At 34.9% G+C, this 19,311-nt stretch overlaps 1 protein-coding gene across 2 annotated transcripts in view; it reads right to left on the bottom strand.

The window, feature by feature from the left end:
- Positions 1 to 19,311, bottom strand: part of ATP9B (ATPase phospholipid transporting 9B (putative)) — a 179,352-nt gene that overhangs the window by 42,441 nt on the left and 117,600 nt on the right. For both annotated transcript variants that reach the window (XM_068931599.1, XM_068931598.1), the window contains exons 12-13: positions 13,125 to 13,285; positions 1,924 to 2,066 (exon numbers count right to left, since the gene is read on the bottom strand). In XM_068931599.1, coding sequence (XP_068787700.1) covers positions 1,924 to 2,066; positions 13,125 to 13,285 — 304 coding nt within the window. The remainder of the gene's footprint in view (positions 1 to 1,923; positions 2,067 to 13,124; positions 13,286 to 19,311) is intronic.

The raw sequence follows: 19,311 nt of genomic DNA, 5'->3' as shown, positions 1-19,311 counted from the left end.
ATTTTTAATAACTATGTATTAGGTTAAGTATATTGGTTGTTTTTCTAGAAGTAGGACTGAAGCTAAAATGCAGCAGCTTTTTTCTTTTCTAAACAGACTTCAATTTCTCAAACAAGGTAGTAGGTATATCGGCTGGCAGAAAAGTATACAGTACATTGATCCTTGTGCTAAAGATGTAAACTAGTAAGCAGACAGGGGAAAATATAACTCCTGCATAATACCGTATTGTACAGTTGGCTGAATGAACTGTTAGCATTTTAACACACTACCTCAGAATTTTCAGTACAATCTGTGACTGGAAGTAAGACACCTCAATATTGAACCACACCTCCAGTTTGGTATGCTAACCGGTTTCTCTATCAGAAAATCTTGAGTAGTTTATATTATTTTCACTTGCAACAAACTAGTGCTTTGGGTGAATGAACTCTATTGCATTATTTTGAAAATGTATTATTTTTGAACGTACCTCTCTTTTCCACACATATGCTGTAAATTACATATTTCAAGCTTAAGATGAGACAGCACTCTGAGTTACATAAATTATCATGATGAAGGGTGCAATTAAAATCACTAAGTGGTTTCAAATGGCATACAAATCATTCGTTAACTGAAATAAAACTTAAGAGAAGAATTGTTCATTTGCCTTAAAGAATTACCACACTGTAATCAGGAATACACTTTTCTACTTGCTAAGAAAGAAGGTGACAAGTTGTCTTCATCTCTTATGAAACAGAAGAGCAGCATTCAGAAGTGTATAAGGCTACATATAGAAAAAATATGAAAATGTGTTTTCTGTGACAATATATGAAATGCACATTTTGGTTCAAAATATGCACTAATGGAAAGTTCAGCATTGGAGGGACTGTTGATCTATGTCACATAAAGATTTAAACTGCGTATTATGCTTTCTGAACAATACAGGAGAGGCCAAAAACCTCTCAAAACTTTTAGTATTTTGAAGTACGTTTTATTTAAAAACACTAAAAAAACCCTTTACTTCCTTCAGCTATTTGAGAAATTATTTTCTCATTTCAAAAGTTAATTTAACTCAACTTCTTAGAAAATAGTATATATGCTTGAGCTGATTTATTCCATCTCAGAAAGAACTGAGAAAGGAGAAAATATACTGTATTTGCTGAAGTATTTAATTCGTATTAGTTATTTTGATATTTTCCCGAAATAAACTGCAAGATTCCTTTAATTTTTCTAAGACTTAGGAGTAGCGTGTGACTAAAGCATGCTTCTGTCATAATAGCAAACAGCAGCATAAATAGAGCTATTGTTTTTCTTCATACATTTATCCATCTTCCAATCCCTTCCGGAAAGGGTTGGACTTCCCAGTATACCAGGTCAAGTGTATACCAGGTCATAAGAGTTAGGAAGATAAAATCCTACAGCAGTTCTAGAACTGGTCTTTAGAAAAGAAATAGCAACTAATTTCATAGAGGTAACACAGGTCATTCTGGAGGTTAGTTTTAGGAAAAGACTTACTCTCTTGAAGAACTTGCTCTCTTAACTGCTACTGTTGCACAATATTTCAGTAGAAATGAGGTGCACAATAAAACAGCACCTTTAGTACTAATCCAGAATCTTTTCAGAGTTAGAGATGCATGTTAATTTATGGTACTCTTACCAACGCTACCAAATGGCCCGTTACTATAGCAGGAACGGTTCCACTGGAACAAATCAGATTACACATGAAAGTATTTGATAATAAGCACTTGCCTACCTAAGCCTATTGGCACTGATACAACAAAACCCTAAGGCATGTTCTTTAACTATTTTACTGAAAAATAAATCAAGATCAGTAATCTAATTCTACTCTTACATTAACATACTCATATATAGAATAAAATTTAATATAGAATAAAATTTAAAAGTTTTATAAAAGTCATCATATTTCAAAATTGTAACCTGATATACCTGTTTTATCCGTTAGTAAATAAACTAATCGTCCCAACTCTTCTGGTATGGTGCTAGTTCGAACAACTGTTCCAGGAATATTGTCATCTTTCATAATCATCCACCCATAGGCTGCCTTACCCATGTCCAAGTTCACACGTAAACTGCAAAGGAAATGTATACCATAATCAGTGTAAATATTAGGCAAAGTGAAAATTATAACCATAAAAATAAAACTCAAAGCTGTTTTTAGGATATCTGAAAAAAAAATCTTAAAGCTACACGTGACAAACTTTGGAAAAATCTTTGTATGTTATGTTTGTAGAAGGCATATTGTATTAGAATCTAAGGCTCTGCCCCAGACTTTCAGAAGTCATGTTTTTCACGTACTACAGCGTTGATATGTAACCCCACACCCTGATCTAAAGAAGCCTGCAGTAGAACGCCAAGCGTGAACAGTGACTGAGGAAGAGGCACATGTTCTTTTGTTGACTCTGTTCTAAAAGAAATACTGAAAAGATAGCTAGGAGAGCAACTCTGTAAACTATTTCTGGCTAAATTCCCCAGGGCACAGGACTCAGACCCCTAAGTTAAGTAACAGGTTTACAGTAAAATTACTGGTTTTTTTTAAAAACAAAAAACTGCCTGAAGGTATATCAAGGTCAAAATGATTGTAAAGTAATGGAACGTCAGAACTTTCTTAACAGTCTGAAAAAGGCTTCTTTACAGCATAACCAAAACAGCAGCCACAAACACTCTTCATCTATCCTCTTGCAACAACAGCAACAGATTATGAATTACACGAGGGAACACTGGAGGGAACCGTGATCCATAAATTGCAATATCCCATAAGGAAGAGATGCATTTAATTAGAATTGTGGGAAAATCTGAAGTTTCAACATACATTTAAAAACAATCAGTTCATTCCATACCCTACTCCTTCCTGAATTTGTATAGCAGGAGACAATGCGCGGCCCAGAATAAAAAGAAACAAGGCTTTTTTATACAAGATTCTTGCCCATCGAAAACAGTGTTTTGTTCTTTAATTAGCTCTTTGCTTTAAGTATGGAGCAGCAGGAAACCATCCGTTTACCTGGTCATATATCCCAGTTAGTTTTGCAAACTCGCACAATAACTTCTGCTGTCTTCAGTCACACAGAAATACATTTAAGAAATTAGGACAGCACAGCAGGGGGACTACCTGATTCTTTTTACTGAAAACTGCTATGGTGTAAAAAGGAGGAAAATACCAGAAATCACTTTCCTCATAGTGGTTAACTACAGTTTTATCTAATCATACTCAATCCAGAGCCAGCAATTAGCTACCAACATTTGTATTAAATACTCTCGGTAATACTGAGATATAAAGTAAGAACCAATGTAACACACTTTACTCTGAGATATGTCTGAGTCACCAGGAGGAAGGGCAAAAGATTTACCCCTCTTAGAGGCAAGGATCTGCCAGTTAGCACAAAGGATCATATCTAGCTCAAGAAAGGAAACAAGAGAACCTATTTTAATTCAGGAGAATGGCTAGATAATTGCTCTAGACTGAAGCAAGTAAAATGAATAAAGGATGAAATCTGCTCACTACTCCACTTCAAAGAAGCATTTAGGTACAAAAAAAGAAATTTCACTTCGGCTACAAAGATAGGAACTCTGCAATGGAATCTCTATTTAAAGAGTTGCAATCACAGGTACAAGGTGCACAAAGAAGGAAATCCATGTAGCTGCTCTGCTAGTAGAGGAGTAAAATTTATCCTCCAGGTAAGGAAAACCATACCTAAGTAAGATTAAATCATAAGTCTCTCAATGCTTAAGAGCTGTTTGTATCTTCACTTACATCTTTTATAAGCATGTGTATTACCTGTTTTTGATGTTCTGAATGCTGTCTATACGCATTTACTTATAACCTGACTTAAATATAACTTAAAGATTAAAAAAACCAAAAGACCACCATCTTGCTAAGTAGCATGGAAAAATCTGTAATTCAAGGCATGGAGGCATTTCAGCAATGGCCCCAGCTTTCCAGAACAGGCTCTGTTCCACCAAGGAGTACCTCTGCTTTATGCAGCATAGGTCTAATAGAAAGCTAGCAACACAGGTCTCTGAAGAAATAATAATATCCCCCCAATGATTAGCATAGGCCAAGGCTGTTTTCTGGTTCATGGTAAGATACTGAGTACATTCTTGAACTGTTAAGATGTATAAAGAAGCCAATGAAAAAAAGGAATACAAAAAGTGTGGAGTATAGATGCATTTTTGGTATTAATTTTAGAACTGGCATGCTGCATCCTGCTGTGAATTCCTTCACTTTCTTGTTATCTTTTAAGAAGCTTTTTCCTTTGAAATCAGTGTAGCTATCACTCAGCACATTACGGACGCTGCTATAACACTAAAAATAACGAAGGTCAACTAACAGTGAATTTGCTTTCAAAAGTAGAAATCTCTCCAACAATGCTTCAAGAGAACTGACAGATCTACTTAACTGAAAAATCTGAGACTTTAAAACTAGATGAAATTGATAAGGATTTAAATAACTGGTGGATTTAAAATGTTCTGGGTTATGTAAGGAGGTTTCTTAAGGTCCAAAAAGGATTTCTAAAAAATAATAGATAAAGCTGTCAGGCACTAAAAATAAGTTTGTGCTGTATAAGCTTAACATCTTCTGGTTTTCATGTGGAAAAGACTCCAGACAAATCGATTACTAATGAAAACACACAGAACAGTGCCCTATATAGTACAACCGAAAAAGGTCGCATTGAAAATATTTTGTATTAGTAACATCAATTTTTAGCAAATCAAGTAACATGGAATCCTTAAATAAAGTATGTTAATGTGGTAATTGGAAGGTTATTCCAGAAAACAGGCACATTTAGTGAACGTGATATTGCAAAGTCTCTCATCCTCAGCACCATAGTTGTCTCAGCAGGCAAACCCAAGGCAACTTTCTTTTGCAGCTCTTCTATTTGTTCTATTATCCAGGATGAAATTCAGCTTCTGTAATTCAGCTTCTGAACAAACCAAAAACACAACATTTCATAAACCATGCTGCTTTCCACCACAACTTGAAAACAAACTATTTTCTGCTTTTACTCTCAAAAACATCAGTAGTGTTGTAGGTGAAAAAACCTCATATTTACAGGACTTTATGTTTCAGCCTTTTTCCTAAACGCTAAGAACATTAGGATCTCCTCTGAAGAGTTCCGATTTTGGGTTTTTTTTCGCTCAAAATGGACATAACTGCCAGCAAGCAAGGGCCTTTGCTGAGAATGTTTCAGACAAATATGTTCACAAACTCCAGAAACATTCTGCTTTTCACAACTAAGTGGAAAGCAGTTAAGATCTAATGAAGTTAGCAAACACAATTTGGTGAACAAAGGGATACTGTGCCTAATATCATGCCAACCTTATATGATACAGGTAGAACTCAAAACCTCAGGAGGGGTTTAGCTGAGGAATAATTACTCAACATGAACATCAGAAAGCAGTTCCTAAAAATAAGAGTCTAACCTATGAAAGTCTTACAGGCTGAAAATACAGTAGTAAAATATTAACAGAATTCCTGTCAAACTTGAATGCCTTGGCACAAGAGAAGTAGCATAAGTAGCTCACGATAGTTGCTTTGATATTAGCAGAGAGCGCCCTGAGATCCTCTGGTTTTGGGACACAACAGAGTCTACGTTCAGAAATTAACCCAGCTGAACAGCTTTAAGGAAACGGATCTTCCTTTTAGGTTTGGCTTTTTGTTTTCATACAGGCAAAACCCAAATTTTCAGATGAAAAGAAGAAAATTAGCATACTGTGTGAATCTTACACAGCAGAAGCTTCACGTAAGCTTAGATACACCTAGTTCTTCAAAGCAACTATTATTAAGCACTCTGAAAAAATATCTTTATGAAGGCATTAACTAACATTTTGGGTACAGAGAAGTCTTTTGCTCAAGACCACTAGGATTGCTACTGATATGTAGTTGCTTATAAGAAAAAAAACATCAGTTATGGCACAACAGTTCTCCATCCACCTGGTATGCCAATAACATTAGACAAAGAAAAGATAGAAATCATTTCTCAGTGCACAAAGATGTTCATCCTCTGACCTTCTGCTCTGATAATAAAAAATTCTTCATAGAGAAGTGAACACGTGTTCTCCGAACACACTCCAGTGGGAGGGAAAAATGTTTTGCCTCCTCACTATACTTTCCTCAAATGTCTCCTGCCAGCTTACGTTCATTCCTCTAGACAGACACTTTTTGATTAAGGCTGAACGTGAACAGGCCTTAGAAGCTATGAACTAATTTTAATCACCTTCTCCTGACTTAAGGGTATAATCATGAAAAAGAGTTTACTCCAGAGATAGAATACACAGTGAGAAATGAAAGCCTATTTCATTAATTCTCTTTGCAATAAATATAGTCAACACATGAGATTTTTTCCCTGATGGGTGTAAAGGTTTTGTTGTGATGATTACTAGCTTTCAGGAACAAAGAGAAAACGGATAAACTGAAGGGGAAAAAAAACCACCGAATATTCATGTCAGTAAATGATTCTGCATGCCCAAAACCCAAACAAAACTGTCCAGTGAAGGTGTACCAGCACCTTCAGCAGTGTACCAGCAGCAGATACAGAAGTGTTCAAGTCCAGTTCTCCTTTTGTTGTTCAGTCATTGTGCATGGTTATTTCATTACTACAGGGATTATCCTCCTTCATCCTGGTGCTTGCTCTGCATCGTTTCAGAGGATAGGAAACAAAGCATATTTGCCTAAAATGTGTGACACCTCATGGTGTCAAACTTTGCAGATTTTATGATAAATAAGTCTATATAATCAAATAATATTTACTCTGATATGGAACTGGATTGATGTTTTTACGTAATTTAGAAACTGAAAACCATGAACTTCCAATGAGTTTCGAAGACTGTGCTAAAAGCATGTATTAGACTAAACAAAACATTAGAGGACAGCTGACCACACTAACTCAAAAAATGGAGTGAGAATGCCTTAAAGTTTTAGCAGCCAGAAGACCATTGATATTTGGGGGCAATGATGAAGAAACCCACACTTCCTTTCCTCAATATAATTATGCAGAGGACAACAGACTGTAACTTTTCATTTTTTACCCAGTAACTCCTGAAGGCCATTCGTTTTCTCCAGTGCCATTCAATCTATTACATTAACACAGAAATACTGCACTATACCATAATTTCATTGAATTTAAATATAGAAAGGAAAAGTGGGATCACTGTATCTGAAATAAACTAAAGAAATGCACCCCCATCAGGACACCAAGTCAGAGAACTGTCAGCAGCATTCTTCCAAGCTCATGAAGCCAAACAGAGGTCAACCAATCCTGATAAGTGCCTGGAGCTACCCAAAAGCCAAAAAGAGAAACAGGTATTAAGAGTGAGAGTTCACTAAAACAACAGAAGAGATGTAGCAGGAAAGGTTAAGAGAAAAAAGAATGGACAAACAGGGTAAGGGACAGAATGAGGGACTAAGATGAGGAGACAGGCTGAAAAAAGAAATATGAAGGGCTGAAAAGAAAAGAAATTAATGGAAAATTAAAGCAGGTAAACAAAACTGTGAAAGAAGAAAAGAATTATGCAGGAAATACTCGTGCCTACAAAAGAGGAGGCATTACAAGTAAGTATCTTCTAATTTCTTAAAAGATTGTTTCGGTATTTGATAATGCAGGACAAACTCATAGAGCAGGTCCATAAGCAGAATTCATATAAGTGAATAGGCAAGGATGTGTCCTCTAACATCCCTAATTTAATGACTGCAGATAACGTGGAAGTATGAGCGAAATGAGCTGCAGATAGTGGCTGGGTTTGTGTGTTTGACCTAAGATGATCTCTTCTTGCTTCAGCCAAACATTAGGCTAGGCTAGATATGCTATTCATCTGACAACAACAGGGAATTTTTTAAAGTTCTTATGCTATTAAGAATTAATGCTGAAATACTTAATATTTTTGTGACTTAACAGTACCACTGCACTCCCATACTCTTAACTCTGAACAAAAACATAGAAGTTGCAAAAACTCAAATGGTGCAAGAACAAGCCCTTTAAATTAAATGCCAGTATGAAATTCACTGCTATAAGGTCTAGACTTTTGTAGATTTATAATAATTTCTCCCTATTAAAAATGTTATTCTTTGTTATTTTTCACTTTTACCAGGTCAGATGACTCTTTAAGGCTCTTATACATAAATGATAAAAATATTGACATGAGATGTCTAACAAAAATGATTTTAAAAATGTGATTTTTTTAGCGTATATCAGACAAAAATAACATTTGTGATTACTTACTGTAATAGCATTAGGATAAAATGGAAAAACTACCAAGAGCAGACAGGAGGTGTCGCAAAGGTTCAAAAGGAAAAAAAGTCTACCACAACAGATTAGTAGAGAAATTTTTTTTTTTTTTTAAACTGATAGCGTTTTCTCTAAACAGCATGCACATAAGGCTTATTCAAAGTATGCCACAATATATGGGCTAGCTCAGGTAACAGTACAGCACAATACCGGGCAAGGTAAGACATATTCTTAGCATGCGAGAGAGACATAGCTTCTGTTTCATGAAGAACTGAAAATCAGTCTGTAAATTATAAAGACATTTCATATAATATTTTTCAATCTATATGCAAACTGCATTATATATCATGGTATGATATAAAAGCTTTTAATTATTTATAAGAAGTGCATAAACTACTTCATGAGTAGCTCTTCAGCTCTTTCACAGTGAAAGCTTTGCATCATATAATCTGACATATTCTGTCTGCGTATCTGAGACTACATATACAGATACTTTCTCATCTATAGATTATACAGATTAGAGCTCCAAGATGGACAGCACAAACTACAATATGACTTAAAGCAGTATTGCTGCTTTCAGATAATCACTGTAATCCAGCACAGGTTTGAGATATGCCTTTGGGATATGCCAAAGTACACTCGGCATATTTTTCATTTTTGTAAGATCCAGGATTTAATTTGGGTATTTATGAATTTCTGATAAAGGACTTTCTAGCAATGTTTTCCTCACTGCTGACTGGAAAACAGACTAACATAAGTTGCAGGATTTTCTTGGTTCCTCGTACAGATCCAAAAAGCAGCTGACAGCCAAATAGAGTTCAAAACCTTTAAGAGTAAACAGCAAGCAAGTTCCTCCTAGATCTTTAAGACTGCTTATTTAAGAGATACTGCACCTGAATATTGGGGCGAAGACTGGAACTGGTGCACAGCAGAAGGCTCACTGGGCAGCCTAACTGCCTGATAATCTTTCCTGCATCCTGCCAACATATTGCACCCAAATATACATTGGAATTTCCATCTGAGCAGTTGAGGAGGGATACCTCACTTCCCCAAACTGACTAAAGTCTCTTGCACTTAAATACAAATATTGGGAACTATGTGACAGCTATCTTATATAGATATATAACTATGTGACAGCTATCTTATATATCTTATATAGATATATAACTATGTGACAGCTATCTTATATATCTTATATATAGAAAATTGACTAATAAAGCTGGAAAAATTGAAAGAAAAACTCCTCAGGCCTTACATGATTTGTATCTGAATTTTTAAATGTGTGCAGAAAATGTCTTCAGTTCCACAGAAATATGAAATTAAACTCTCATAATAAAAATGTAAGCCTACTTCTAAAAAGATTTAAAATTAAAAATTGTAATCCTCACAACAGTAGTAAAGACGGGGTAACTAAGTATAAGACAGCATAAAGTTGACACAACTTTATTTCAGTAACAACTTCTTCCCCAACCTGAGGCACTGGCTTTTCAGTAACAGGACTGTTTTTGCCCTCTGCCCGTTGTCACTTAGCAAACACATGATCCAAAAAATACAAGTTGTTCATGTTGCTGTTAATACCTTCAAAACAAAACGAGCATCACAGGCCTAAGGACTTCTACATTGGTCTCAATACCACAAATCATAGCAGCACGGACATATTTGAGAAGAAACGTTCCCCGCAGCTTGCTATGTGACAATAGCACTAGATGAAGTCGAGATCAGACAAGATCTTGTAAACTAAATGGAGACTGTATTTGAATCAATGATTTTATTTAAAACAAGTAATTAAGTGGCCTCCATGACCCTGGAGAAACCTATGATGTGCTTTAATACATCTCAGTCTGGCTAGAGCCAACTAAAATTCCAGCATATTTGGGGAAAAAAAAAAAAAAAGTACTGGAAAAATCTGTCAAGGACTTGCTTCCTATCCCCTCTTCCCATTAAATTTTGGTAAGAGTTCAAATAGATTAACTTTGTGTAGGGAGGCAAATTTCTCAGGGAGGTTCCTAGGCGATGCCTCCTCCATAGAGTAAAAAACATCGATGCAGGACTAACTGTTTTTTCAGTGTGCATGTGCACAAACACACATGCCCATAGCCCACCCTGTGCACTGGTGTCCTAACGGTTCCAAGTTGCATCCAATTAAAGAGCTGGGCTAAACTTTGGATGTCCATTGACTACTTTTTGCTCCGCTTTGCTCGATTCCTTGCCTCTATGGAATGTGTATGTTTTCAAAAAAAATTTTTTTGTTTATAGTTGCATTATGTTTATATTTCTGAAGTCTCATAGACTCCACAGTAATACCCTTCCCACAGTAAAGTAACATTGCTCTAGAGGATTACTCAAAATGCAGCTGAATCACCAGGAACTAGCTGCTCCCTGGAGGGAAAAAAAATCCGTTTTCTGTTAATTATAGGAGAGTCTGCACAGAAATCAGTTAAACACTGCTAACACTGGTCACCTCCTCCTGGTGACCTTTGCTAAAGATGTCTGGCCATGGAAAATTATTTTTATTTCATACCTGGAATCCCCCCACCCCTTGCCCCACAAACCAAAAATCAACAACAAAAAGACCCCCAAAAGTTCAATATTTGAAATTTTCTCAAATTCTCTAAAACTATCGATGCACTTTATATGTGCCTGTGACTTCAGATATGCTTTGCTTCTACCAGTCAATCCTAACTTCTTCTCCTCCCACGCTCATTTCATTTATCTGTGAAGAACAGTTCATTATTTTCTCCTTTTTTTTGTTTGTTTCTTTTTTTTTTTTTTTCTTTTTTTTTTAAGAAATAACTCCTGGCGCTTCAACCTTGTTAGTCCTGTAATTTTCATCTCCAAGGATTTACACTTCAAATGTCAATACATTTATCTTCTCCTCAGGATATTAAGCATGGAAATATCTTATTCTTAAGATTCTATTTGAACACCGGCATGACTGAAGTTGTTTGCTTTGCTGATTGTGTGGGATGCATCCTTGTATACAGACGATCCAAGCTAAATAAAAGCGAGTATAGGAATAGCTGCACCTACAGAGAGAAAAAAACCAAAAACTCTCTCTGCTAGGTTTCAAACTGATCTTCCACAGGGTAACAGTATGGTCCATCTCAGAACTAAACCAATTATTCTCTCATACTTCCTCTTGACATATTATCTCCCACAGAAATAGGATTTTCCCATGAGAAATAATTTCTAGGGTAGACTTAATCCTATTTTTGAAAAAAGAACTATTCCACAAGTTTACTGAGGCATGTAAGCTGTTCTCCTCAGAGTTGAAAATCAGCTGTTCAATCAACACGATACTTTTTTCAGTGGCGTATGTTGAGCTGCCAGTAAACTGAGTCAGATTTACTCACACCATATGCTCCTATAGGCTCTTAGTCCTGTTGCATCCAGTAACAGAGAGGCAAAAGACTCCTTTTAACCATTTCAGTGAGTTTGGGCTGAGTATGTTTATTACGGAAGAATATATTGAACCACAACAGATGATCCTCTATACACTTAGCTGACCTTTCCATTTGCTTGTGTGTCTTTGATAATTAAGTGTATCCTTCAGCACTATGCAAACTTTACCTATCACTGAAGAACTACAGCACTTTTTGACTCTTCACATGATGAGTTGCTTAGTATTCATTAACAGGGAGGGGAAAAACTCAAACAGCATCATCATACAAGCAGTAAGAGAGTTATGGCAATGACAGTGTTCAAAAAGACACAAAAAAATTGAAATGTTAGGATGTATATAAAAATAGGAGCCAGTTCAAGTGGAAACTGTTTTAAGATGACTAGTTTATGCAATGAGAACTTTTCAGCCTTAAGTAGGTTCCCAACTGAAACCTTCTGCAAATTCCTAATAGAATTAGTTTTTCTGGAAATAGAGTAGTAGTGTAAAAGAGTCCCTTAATTAAAAGTTATAACTCCTTAAGACAAATCCTTCCTCAATATCAAATTGGTCAAATTTGATTGGTTGATAGTGCCCTTCATATAGACATATGTACTTGAAAAGATTTAAGCATAGTAACACATAAATCACAAACCTAGAACACACACCTAAGGAAATCCTTCCCTTTTTTTCACTGTACTATGTGGATTTAAATATTGTGTGCAAACCTCAATTTATCTACAGTTGTTGTTGTTGCTAACTCTGTGGCTAGTCACTGAGCTCATTAGACTGAAGAGTTTCATAGAGCATCTAAAATTAGCAACCACTTAATTTAAACACTAGAAATTAACAGAAGAGAATAATTCCGTTTTGCAAAGGTAACACCAATCCAAGAAAAAAAGAAATTCATTTCAGAGTCATTGTTCTCACTTTTGTGTCCACAGAAGACAAGATAACCGATCTCGATATTATTTCCTGTTGCCATTTATCTGCAATCTGAATATACAGTACTCATGCTTAATGAATTAATTAATGCAGGGCAAGTCTATACTTGGTTACACCTGTTAAGTCCTCTCATTGTAAAAGTGCATCTACATTATTCAGCCATTAAATTTAGATTAACCATTATTGTAGTAAAAAAGTCAGTATTTTCACAAGAGTAATGCAACATTTTCAGTATTTAAGGCAGTAAAAAGTAAATACTAAAATATATCTAACAGTTCATTCAAATATATGTTTTCTAAAACCACATTCTCAAATAGATCAAGATTGTATCCTTATTAATACATTTATGCTAGCAAAGGATTAGATATCCTGATTACTCCAGCAAGATGAACATTATACAAAAAAACACAACAGTATTGTTTTCTGTACAGTGATCCTTCAAGAATCAGCAGATTTGTGGCACCTTCTCCTTCAGCTTCCTGATAAGATCAATTTCCTTCACAATGAGAAGCAAGTATAAATTTCAAGAAAGCCACATTCAGTGAAATTAGACATCTGTGTTTTTCTTTCATTCTTATACATACCTGATAGGGATGATATAGGAAAACAGGAGGAGGAACCGGAAAAGGTTGCGATACCAGGGGCCTACAAATCCTTGCAAGGTTACCATAACAATTGATAGTGCAACTAAAGCCAAAAATAGGGCTTTGGTCAGTTGATTCAGTTCCAGATCCAGCAAGCCAACCTAAAGGAAGCAGTATAAATCAAGTTAGTCTTGAGTTTCTCTTAAATTGACACTTCTGCAGTGCAAACAATTAGCTATTATTGGCTTTTTTATTCCTATTAAAAATCTATGCATTTGCAACATTTACCTGCATTTTGATAAATGAATTGATTATTGTTCCTATGCTGGCACGTGATAAATGTTTCCTGGTTATAGGGCAATAACAATTCCCAGAATCACAGGGGGAACTGTCCCAGTTGGGCCTTTTGAATGCCTTTACATTTAACATGTCCCTTCCCCCATCCCCTGACCGAGAATGGGGACACAGGAGGAAGGGAGCAAAGACGGCTAAAGAAAAGCAAATGAGCAAGAACAACTTCTGTCTGTCACGGATGCAGTAAAAATACTGCTAATGCATATTATATTTGTAGGGTGGCTACTGCTCATTTACTGCTGTAAGATCAAAAATATTTTAGAATCAAGAACCAATAGAAAAACGCAACAGCTACCTTCTTACTCACGTAAGTAGTATCCTGTAATTTGTAACTACACTACTCCCACACCAGTCTGTAAATCTGTATTCACACTGTAGAGACCTTTTTGAATTATATGAAACTTTCAATTATTCAAAACAAGAAAACCTCAAGTGGAATATTCATTTTCAAACCAAAACAGTAGAACAGAGCTTCAGCTATTCATGAGTAAAAAGGTACCTGATGTAGAAACATTTTAGCAAAAACATTAGGAGATGCTCTCTTTCATCCACTCTTTCTCATGAAAAAATATTTTAAAGCTATGTAACTAAGACTCTCACCATTTCAATAACGTATGCTGTATGCTAAGTATTTATATTCCACTTTTTGGGATGACCCTATAGTCAGTCAAGTATGTGGGAAAATTATATCAGCAAGACTTTCTTCGACCCCTTCACAGACGCCCTTTTATCTCTAAGTCTTTCCAGTAAGACCAGTAAAACATAACACTTCCTTAGATAACAAGCAATCTGAAAAAGAACCACTTAAATACAGTTCTTAAAAATTCCAGCAATCTTGCTTACACATGGGCTGTCCCTTCCCTAGAGAACTAGGCAGCTGAAGACCACAGCGACTGATTTATCAGCTGCATTTAAAAAGCAGCACAACGAGGACAAATATCTTGCAATTTCCGCTGCTTCAACTACTACATAGTTTATGCTTGAATTATTGAGAAAAATAGGTTTTTGGATTAAAATGAAGAAAAATTAAGCCAGGGAAGTAGAGCATGTTTCAAAGCCCAGATCTTTTTGCGTTGACAAAGGCAGCCTAAGTTTCAGGCCTCGCTGAGGATCAGATGAAGTCATTATTCATTCAGTCAGGGAAAAAAGACTCAATTACCTCAACCTAAAGATGCTATCAATGAATGCAAAGTGCATATTTTACTCTATTCATCCAAATCCCATTAAAAAGTGAAAGGAATGATTTAATCTGGCCTTCTAGAGTTGGTCTTTTTTTGTAATAAAATAAAGAATCACTGTCTTGCAATATGCATAACCACTACCTCACACTTGTTTTTCCTGCATCACAGTAGTGAAAGTCTATCTCTCCCAACCCTCCCCCCAGGAAAAACCCCACCCCATAATAGAAACGAATAAAGAGCTTCTTTTGAAAGAATGCCACTTTTTGGACAGAAACATTAAATGTAGTCCACTGCACACTGATACGTAGCTAATTCAAAGCATTAATACCTTTCTAATTGATGAAGATAGATGTGAATTTAAGTTTGGAATCCAACAAAAATGTTTTTGGAGTGATATTAAAATAATAAAAGCCTAATGAACATATATATAATATAATTTTTTACATAGTAAATGTCTCTTGCTCAAGAGCACTGTTTTTTTTTTTTTTTACTAACGTTACCCGTTTAAAAATGTATTATACTATTACTACACTATATATTAATAAATGAAAATATTAAAACAGTAATACAGTAAGTGAATTGCAAAAAACTATTTAAAAAGGCAGACAAAGAAAACAGGCTTTAATAAAAATGCATTCTCAAATTTCTCAAAAGTTATTTACTATAATGTAACTGAAATATACTTAAGTAGTTCTTGTCACGTTCCTCACCACGTAAAACAACTTCTGTACTTGAACGATGGAACACATTATCAGTTTATCTAAGTTAAAAATTTTCTGTCAGATACTTCATACAGAAACTCATTAATTCTTTCTAACTAGTCTATCTGAATATTGGAAGAGTAGGTAAACTTATATTTTAACTATACTGTGATTTTATCAAAATGCTTGTAAAGCATACCATGTTAAGATTTTTTCCTACCTACAATAAGCTGTTCATAATAGAATAGGTAAATATGACAATATAAGAAATAGGTGATTTACGAATTAAAGTAATTTTTAATGTTTGTTACCATTTCTCACACTTGTAAAGCAAATTTTCTTCTACTTGTCATAATATTTGTTCTATTTGAAACAACTGTGCTAACAAAATTAAATACCCCATTGGAAATTTTAATCTCCAAGGGAAAATTTGTACATAATGTCTAAGACAACCACAATGGTTTTGCAAAGGGGCTGCTCTAGGATAATGAACACAATAATTGCCTGTATAATCTAAAATGCTACTAATGGCAACAACTGCAAATCCATTTAGCTCCTCTTTAATTTATGTACGAAGTTTTAAATAGCTAATGGTTCTCGGTAAAATAATGGCTTATATCAACAATAAAAAGTATGACATTGTCTACTTAAAAAAACCCACCAGTTTTTAAAATAAATTCTTTATTTTTGAATGAGTGAGTGATTACAGGTCTCATCTTCACATTTTGGACTACAAGGCATAAGTCATTATCTTATGAGAAAAATTTTAATTATAATTAGCAGAGGTTGAAAACAAGAAAAAACCTTCTGATTACTGAAGTAAAACATGAACAACAATATTGCTATCACTGCCCTATATGCTTGGCTTTTGGGAAGCTACTGTAGTCATAGAAGAATTTTTGTAGCGTTATAAAAAGTGTATTACTTGGAAAACTAGAAATAATTTCTTTATCCTAGAATATTAATGTGCAAAATTTAAAGATTATTACTGCTCAGTGGTAAAGGTTTCTCAAAATAGTTTAGCCCAGTCTTTTTAGATTGATTCAATTACAGTTTAAAGCCCATTTGAAATAACTGCTCATTTATACTTTTTTTTTAACTTTTTTTTTTTTTAAGCACCCTGCTTCAATATTATCAAGGGATTAAAGCAGTATCTTAGGGAGTCGTCATCAACCTCCCTCTCCTCCCCCTCCCAGCTCTTCTAGCAAGGTAATTATATTTCAGTAATCAGCCTGGTTCTGCACTGACAAACACCATATTGACTACAATGAAATTTCATGGTATATATATTTGAGATAGACTTTAGTTTTAATTTGCACTATAAAAATTGAAGTTTTCTTTACTACTATTCTTAACACATGCTCTGAACTGGACTTTTTTACATCTTGAATACCAGTCAATTATCCACGTTTTCATTAAATACAAACTTTATTTTTAGTCTGAAGTAGCTAGAATCCCAAAAGTTAGATTGAACAGCCATACAGGCAGTAGGGCAAGTAAGGATTTAAAGTTACAAAAAATGCAAATCTTTTTTTGGTTAGCCCAAAATTAAAAAAAAAAAAAAAAGTGTTTGCCTAGCAAAAACAGTTGATTCATGGCAGTTCATCTTTTATAAAGAAAATGAATGTGCATATAGCCCAATGCACATATGCAATTAGCTGCATGTATCTGAAGGTCTGTGGCTTATTTCAATAATCTTTTAAACCTTACAGTCCCTAGGAATAACCTATGTTTAAAGGCTAAAGAAAAGGACACACCATCATTTGGAAAACCTGTTCACTGTAATCTGTGACACTAAAAACAGGTACAGCAATTCTGAAAGCTGTAAATGCGCCTTCCTTGTTAATTCTTCTAACAGTACTACTATGATTCAAATCATTGCCTGTCCAGCCAACTAGGTAGCTACTTTTCGCAAATATAACTATGAATGAAATCAAGTAAAGAAAGTGAATTCAAGTTTATGAAGCATATTCCCTTAGTTCACTACATCCAAGTAATGGTCTGACAAATATGTTTCTCTATAAGCCTATCTTAACTAGCATAAAACCCCTAAAACTTGCATATAATGTCATACTTTTTATCAATACGTTACTCATTCTTAAGAAACAGATACAAAGCAAGTAATATATATAATACCTTTTCTTTCAAACATGTCCTGATTCATCATTAACACCAATGATTTACTAGATCTATCGTAAAACATCAGGATTCAAAAGACCAAAATGAAAGAAAGAAAAAAGGTGACCCATTCTTAACATCCAGTCACTGCAAATCTGCTTCTCCTTAACCCTTATATAGTACGCTCAAAACAGCTCAAAAAAGAGTTTATATTTCCCTCGCTACCTTATTTCAGTATTTCGCTATAGCTCGCCAGAAGGCTGGACTGGAGAGCGCTGCAGTTGTCCAAAGAGGCCATATACAGTTCGGTCAGCAGAGGGTGCTCGAGATTGCTGCTGGCTGCGGCTGCATCCAGCACTCATCCCGCAAACGCTGCAAAAGCCTCAGGCTACCTTCCAGGGCGACTCGTATTTCAGCAGTAAAACTACTACGACCTTACTTAGCCAATGGAGAGCATTTATCTCATTTGTTTGAAATGCTCAGTGCTAACTATTCCAAGCGAACACTGAGGATATTAAGAAACTGGCCTCCATATAGGGGCTGTGCTGTATTGGTAACATGCCCTCCTCTATTAGGAGCTATCAATTAGAAATGTTTTTTTCAGGATCATCCCTCAATTTAGAATAATTACCTCAATAATCTTAGCTATCTAGTGATGTCGCAGATTCAACATCCAAAACCCTTCATATAATGAAACTAAGCCATCCATTTTTCAACTTAAAACAACTGAATGGGTTTCAAACTTACAGATATAGGTGCACAAGATTTCATACTTAAAAGAGACTCAGTATCTAAGTACCCACAATTTTCTTGACATTCAGTCAAAAATTGTTGAAATATACAATTCTGAGGAGAAAAAAAAAATCAGTATTCAAAAGATGCTTTGTTTTAAATTGGACAACTGTTTTGAGATTTATGACATTCTTCATCTGCTACTTTCACAGAGTCTTGCTATATTCTCTTGGAGCTTGGTTTTCACCTGCCTCAATTCAAGAGTTTTCTAGTATATTCTCATGTAATTCCTTAAATAGTCAGAATATGGAATAAGAAGCTTTCCACATTAAAACATGTTCAGTGGAGATGAATGTTTTTCAAATCCGAGTAGATAAAAAACAGAGGGTTTCTCTCTCAGATGAAAATAATTAGCTTTGTCAAAGTAACTGCAAAATTAGGATAGAGGAGGACTGGTCTCAAAGTTACCATCTGTTCAGAAATTTATATATATATATATATATAATATATATATATAAACATACACACACACACACAATATATATATATATCAATCATTTATTTATATATACGTAAGAGTAAATAGTAACATATACTCAGTAACAGTTTGATGTATAGCTATATTAGGCTTCCAAAATACACGTAAGTGAAAAGGCTATTTCTATTATTTTGAGTTACAGTAACAAGAAAAAACATTATAAAAGGGACCTAATTCAAAATAACAGAAATTTAGAAGTTTGTTATATACATATCACGACATGTGTCTAATGAAAAGATTTTATAAGTGGTATCAGAAGTTTGTAGCTCTTTTAAATACATCTCGGAAATTAAATGAACACTTAAAAACATGTATCTGAAGTTTCAGCATTTGCTTACTTCCCTTCAAAATTTAGGTGTTCATAACTCACCTCTTTATAGACCTACCTAGATTTAAGCATTAGCAGAGTTTATTACAGTTTTTAAAGAGTTTTTCTCCCAACAGGGCTATGAGAAGAAGAGGTCTGAGTTAAGATTATCAAAGGCACAAGGAAATTTTCCCACTATGAATTCAATTAAAAAAATGAAGTCGAGAGCCCATGAAGTTATATATAAGCTTGTTTT

Source organism: Struthio camelus, chromosome 2, assembly GCF_040807025.1.
Source record: "Struthio camelus isolate bStrCam1 chromosome 2, bStrCam1.hap1, whole genome shotgun sequence".
Lineage (NCBI taxonomy): Eukaryota > Metazoa > Chordata > Aves > Struthioniformes > Struthionidae > Struthio > Struthio camelus.
The sequence above is the reverse complement of the archived record's forward strand: the minus strand, read 5'-3'. Positions and strand labels throughout refer to the sequence as shown.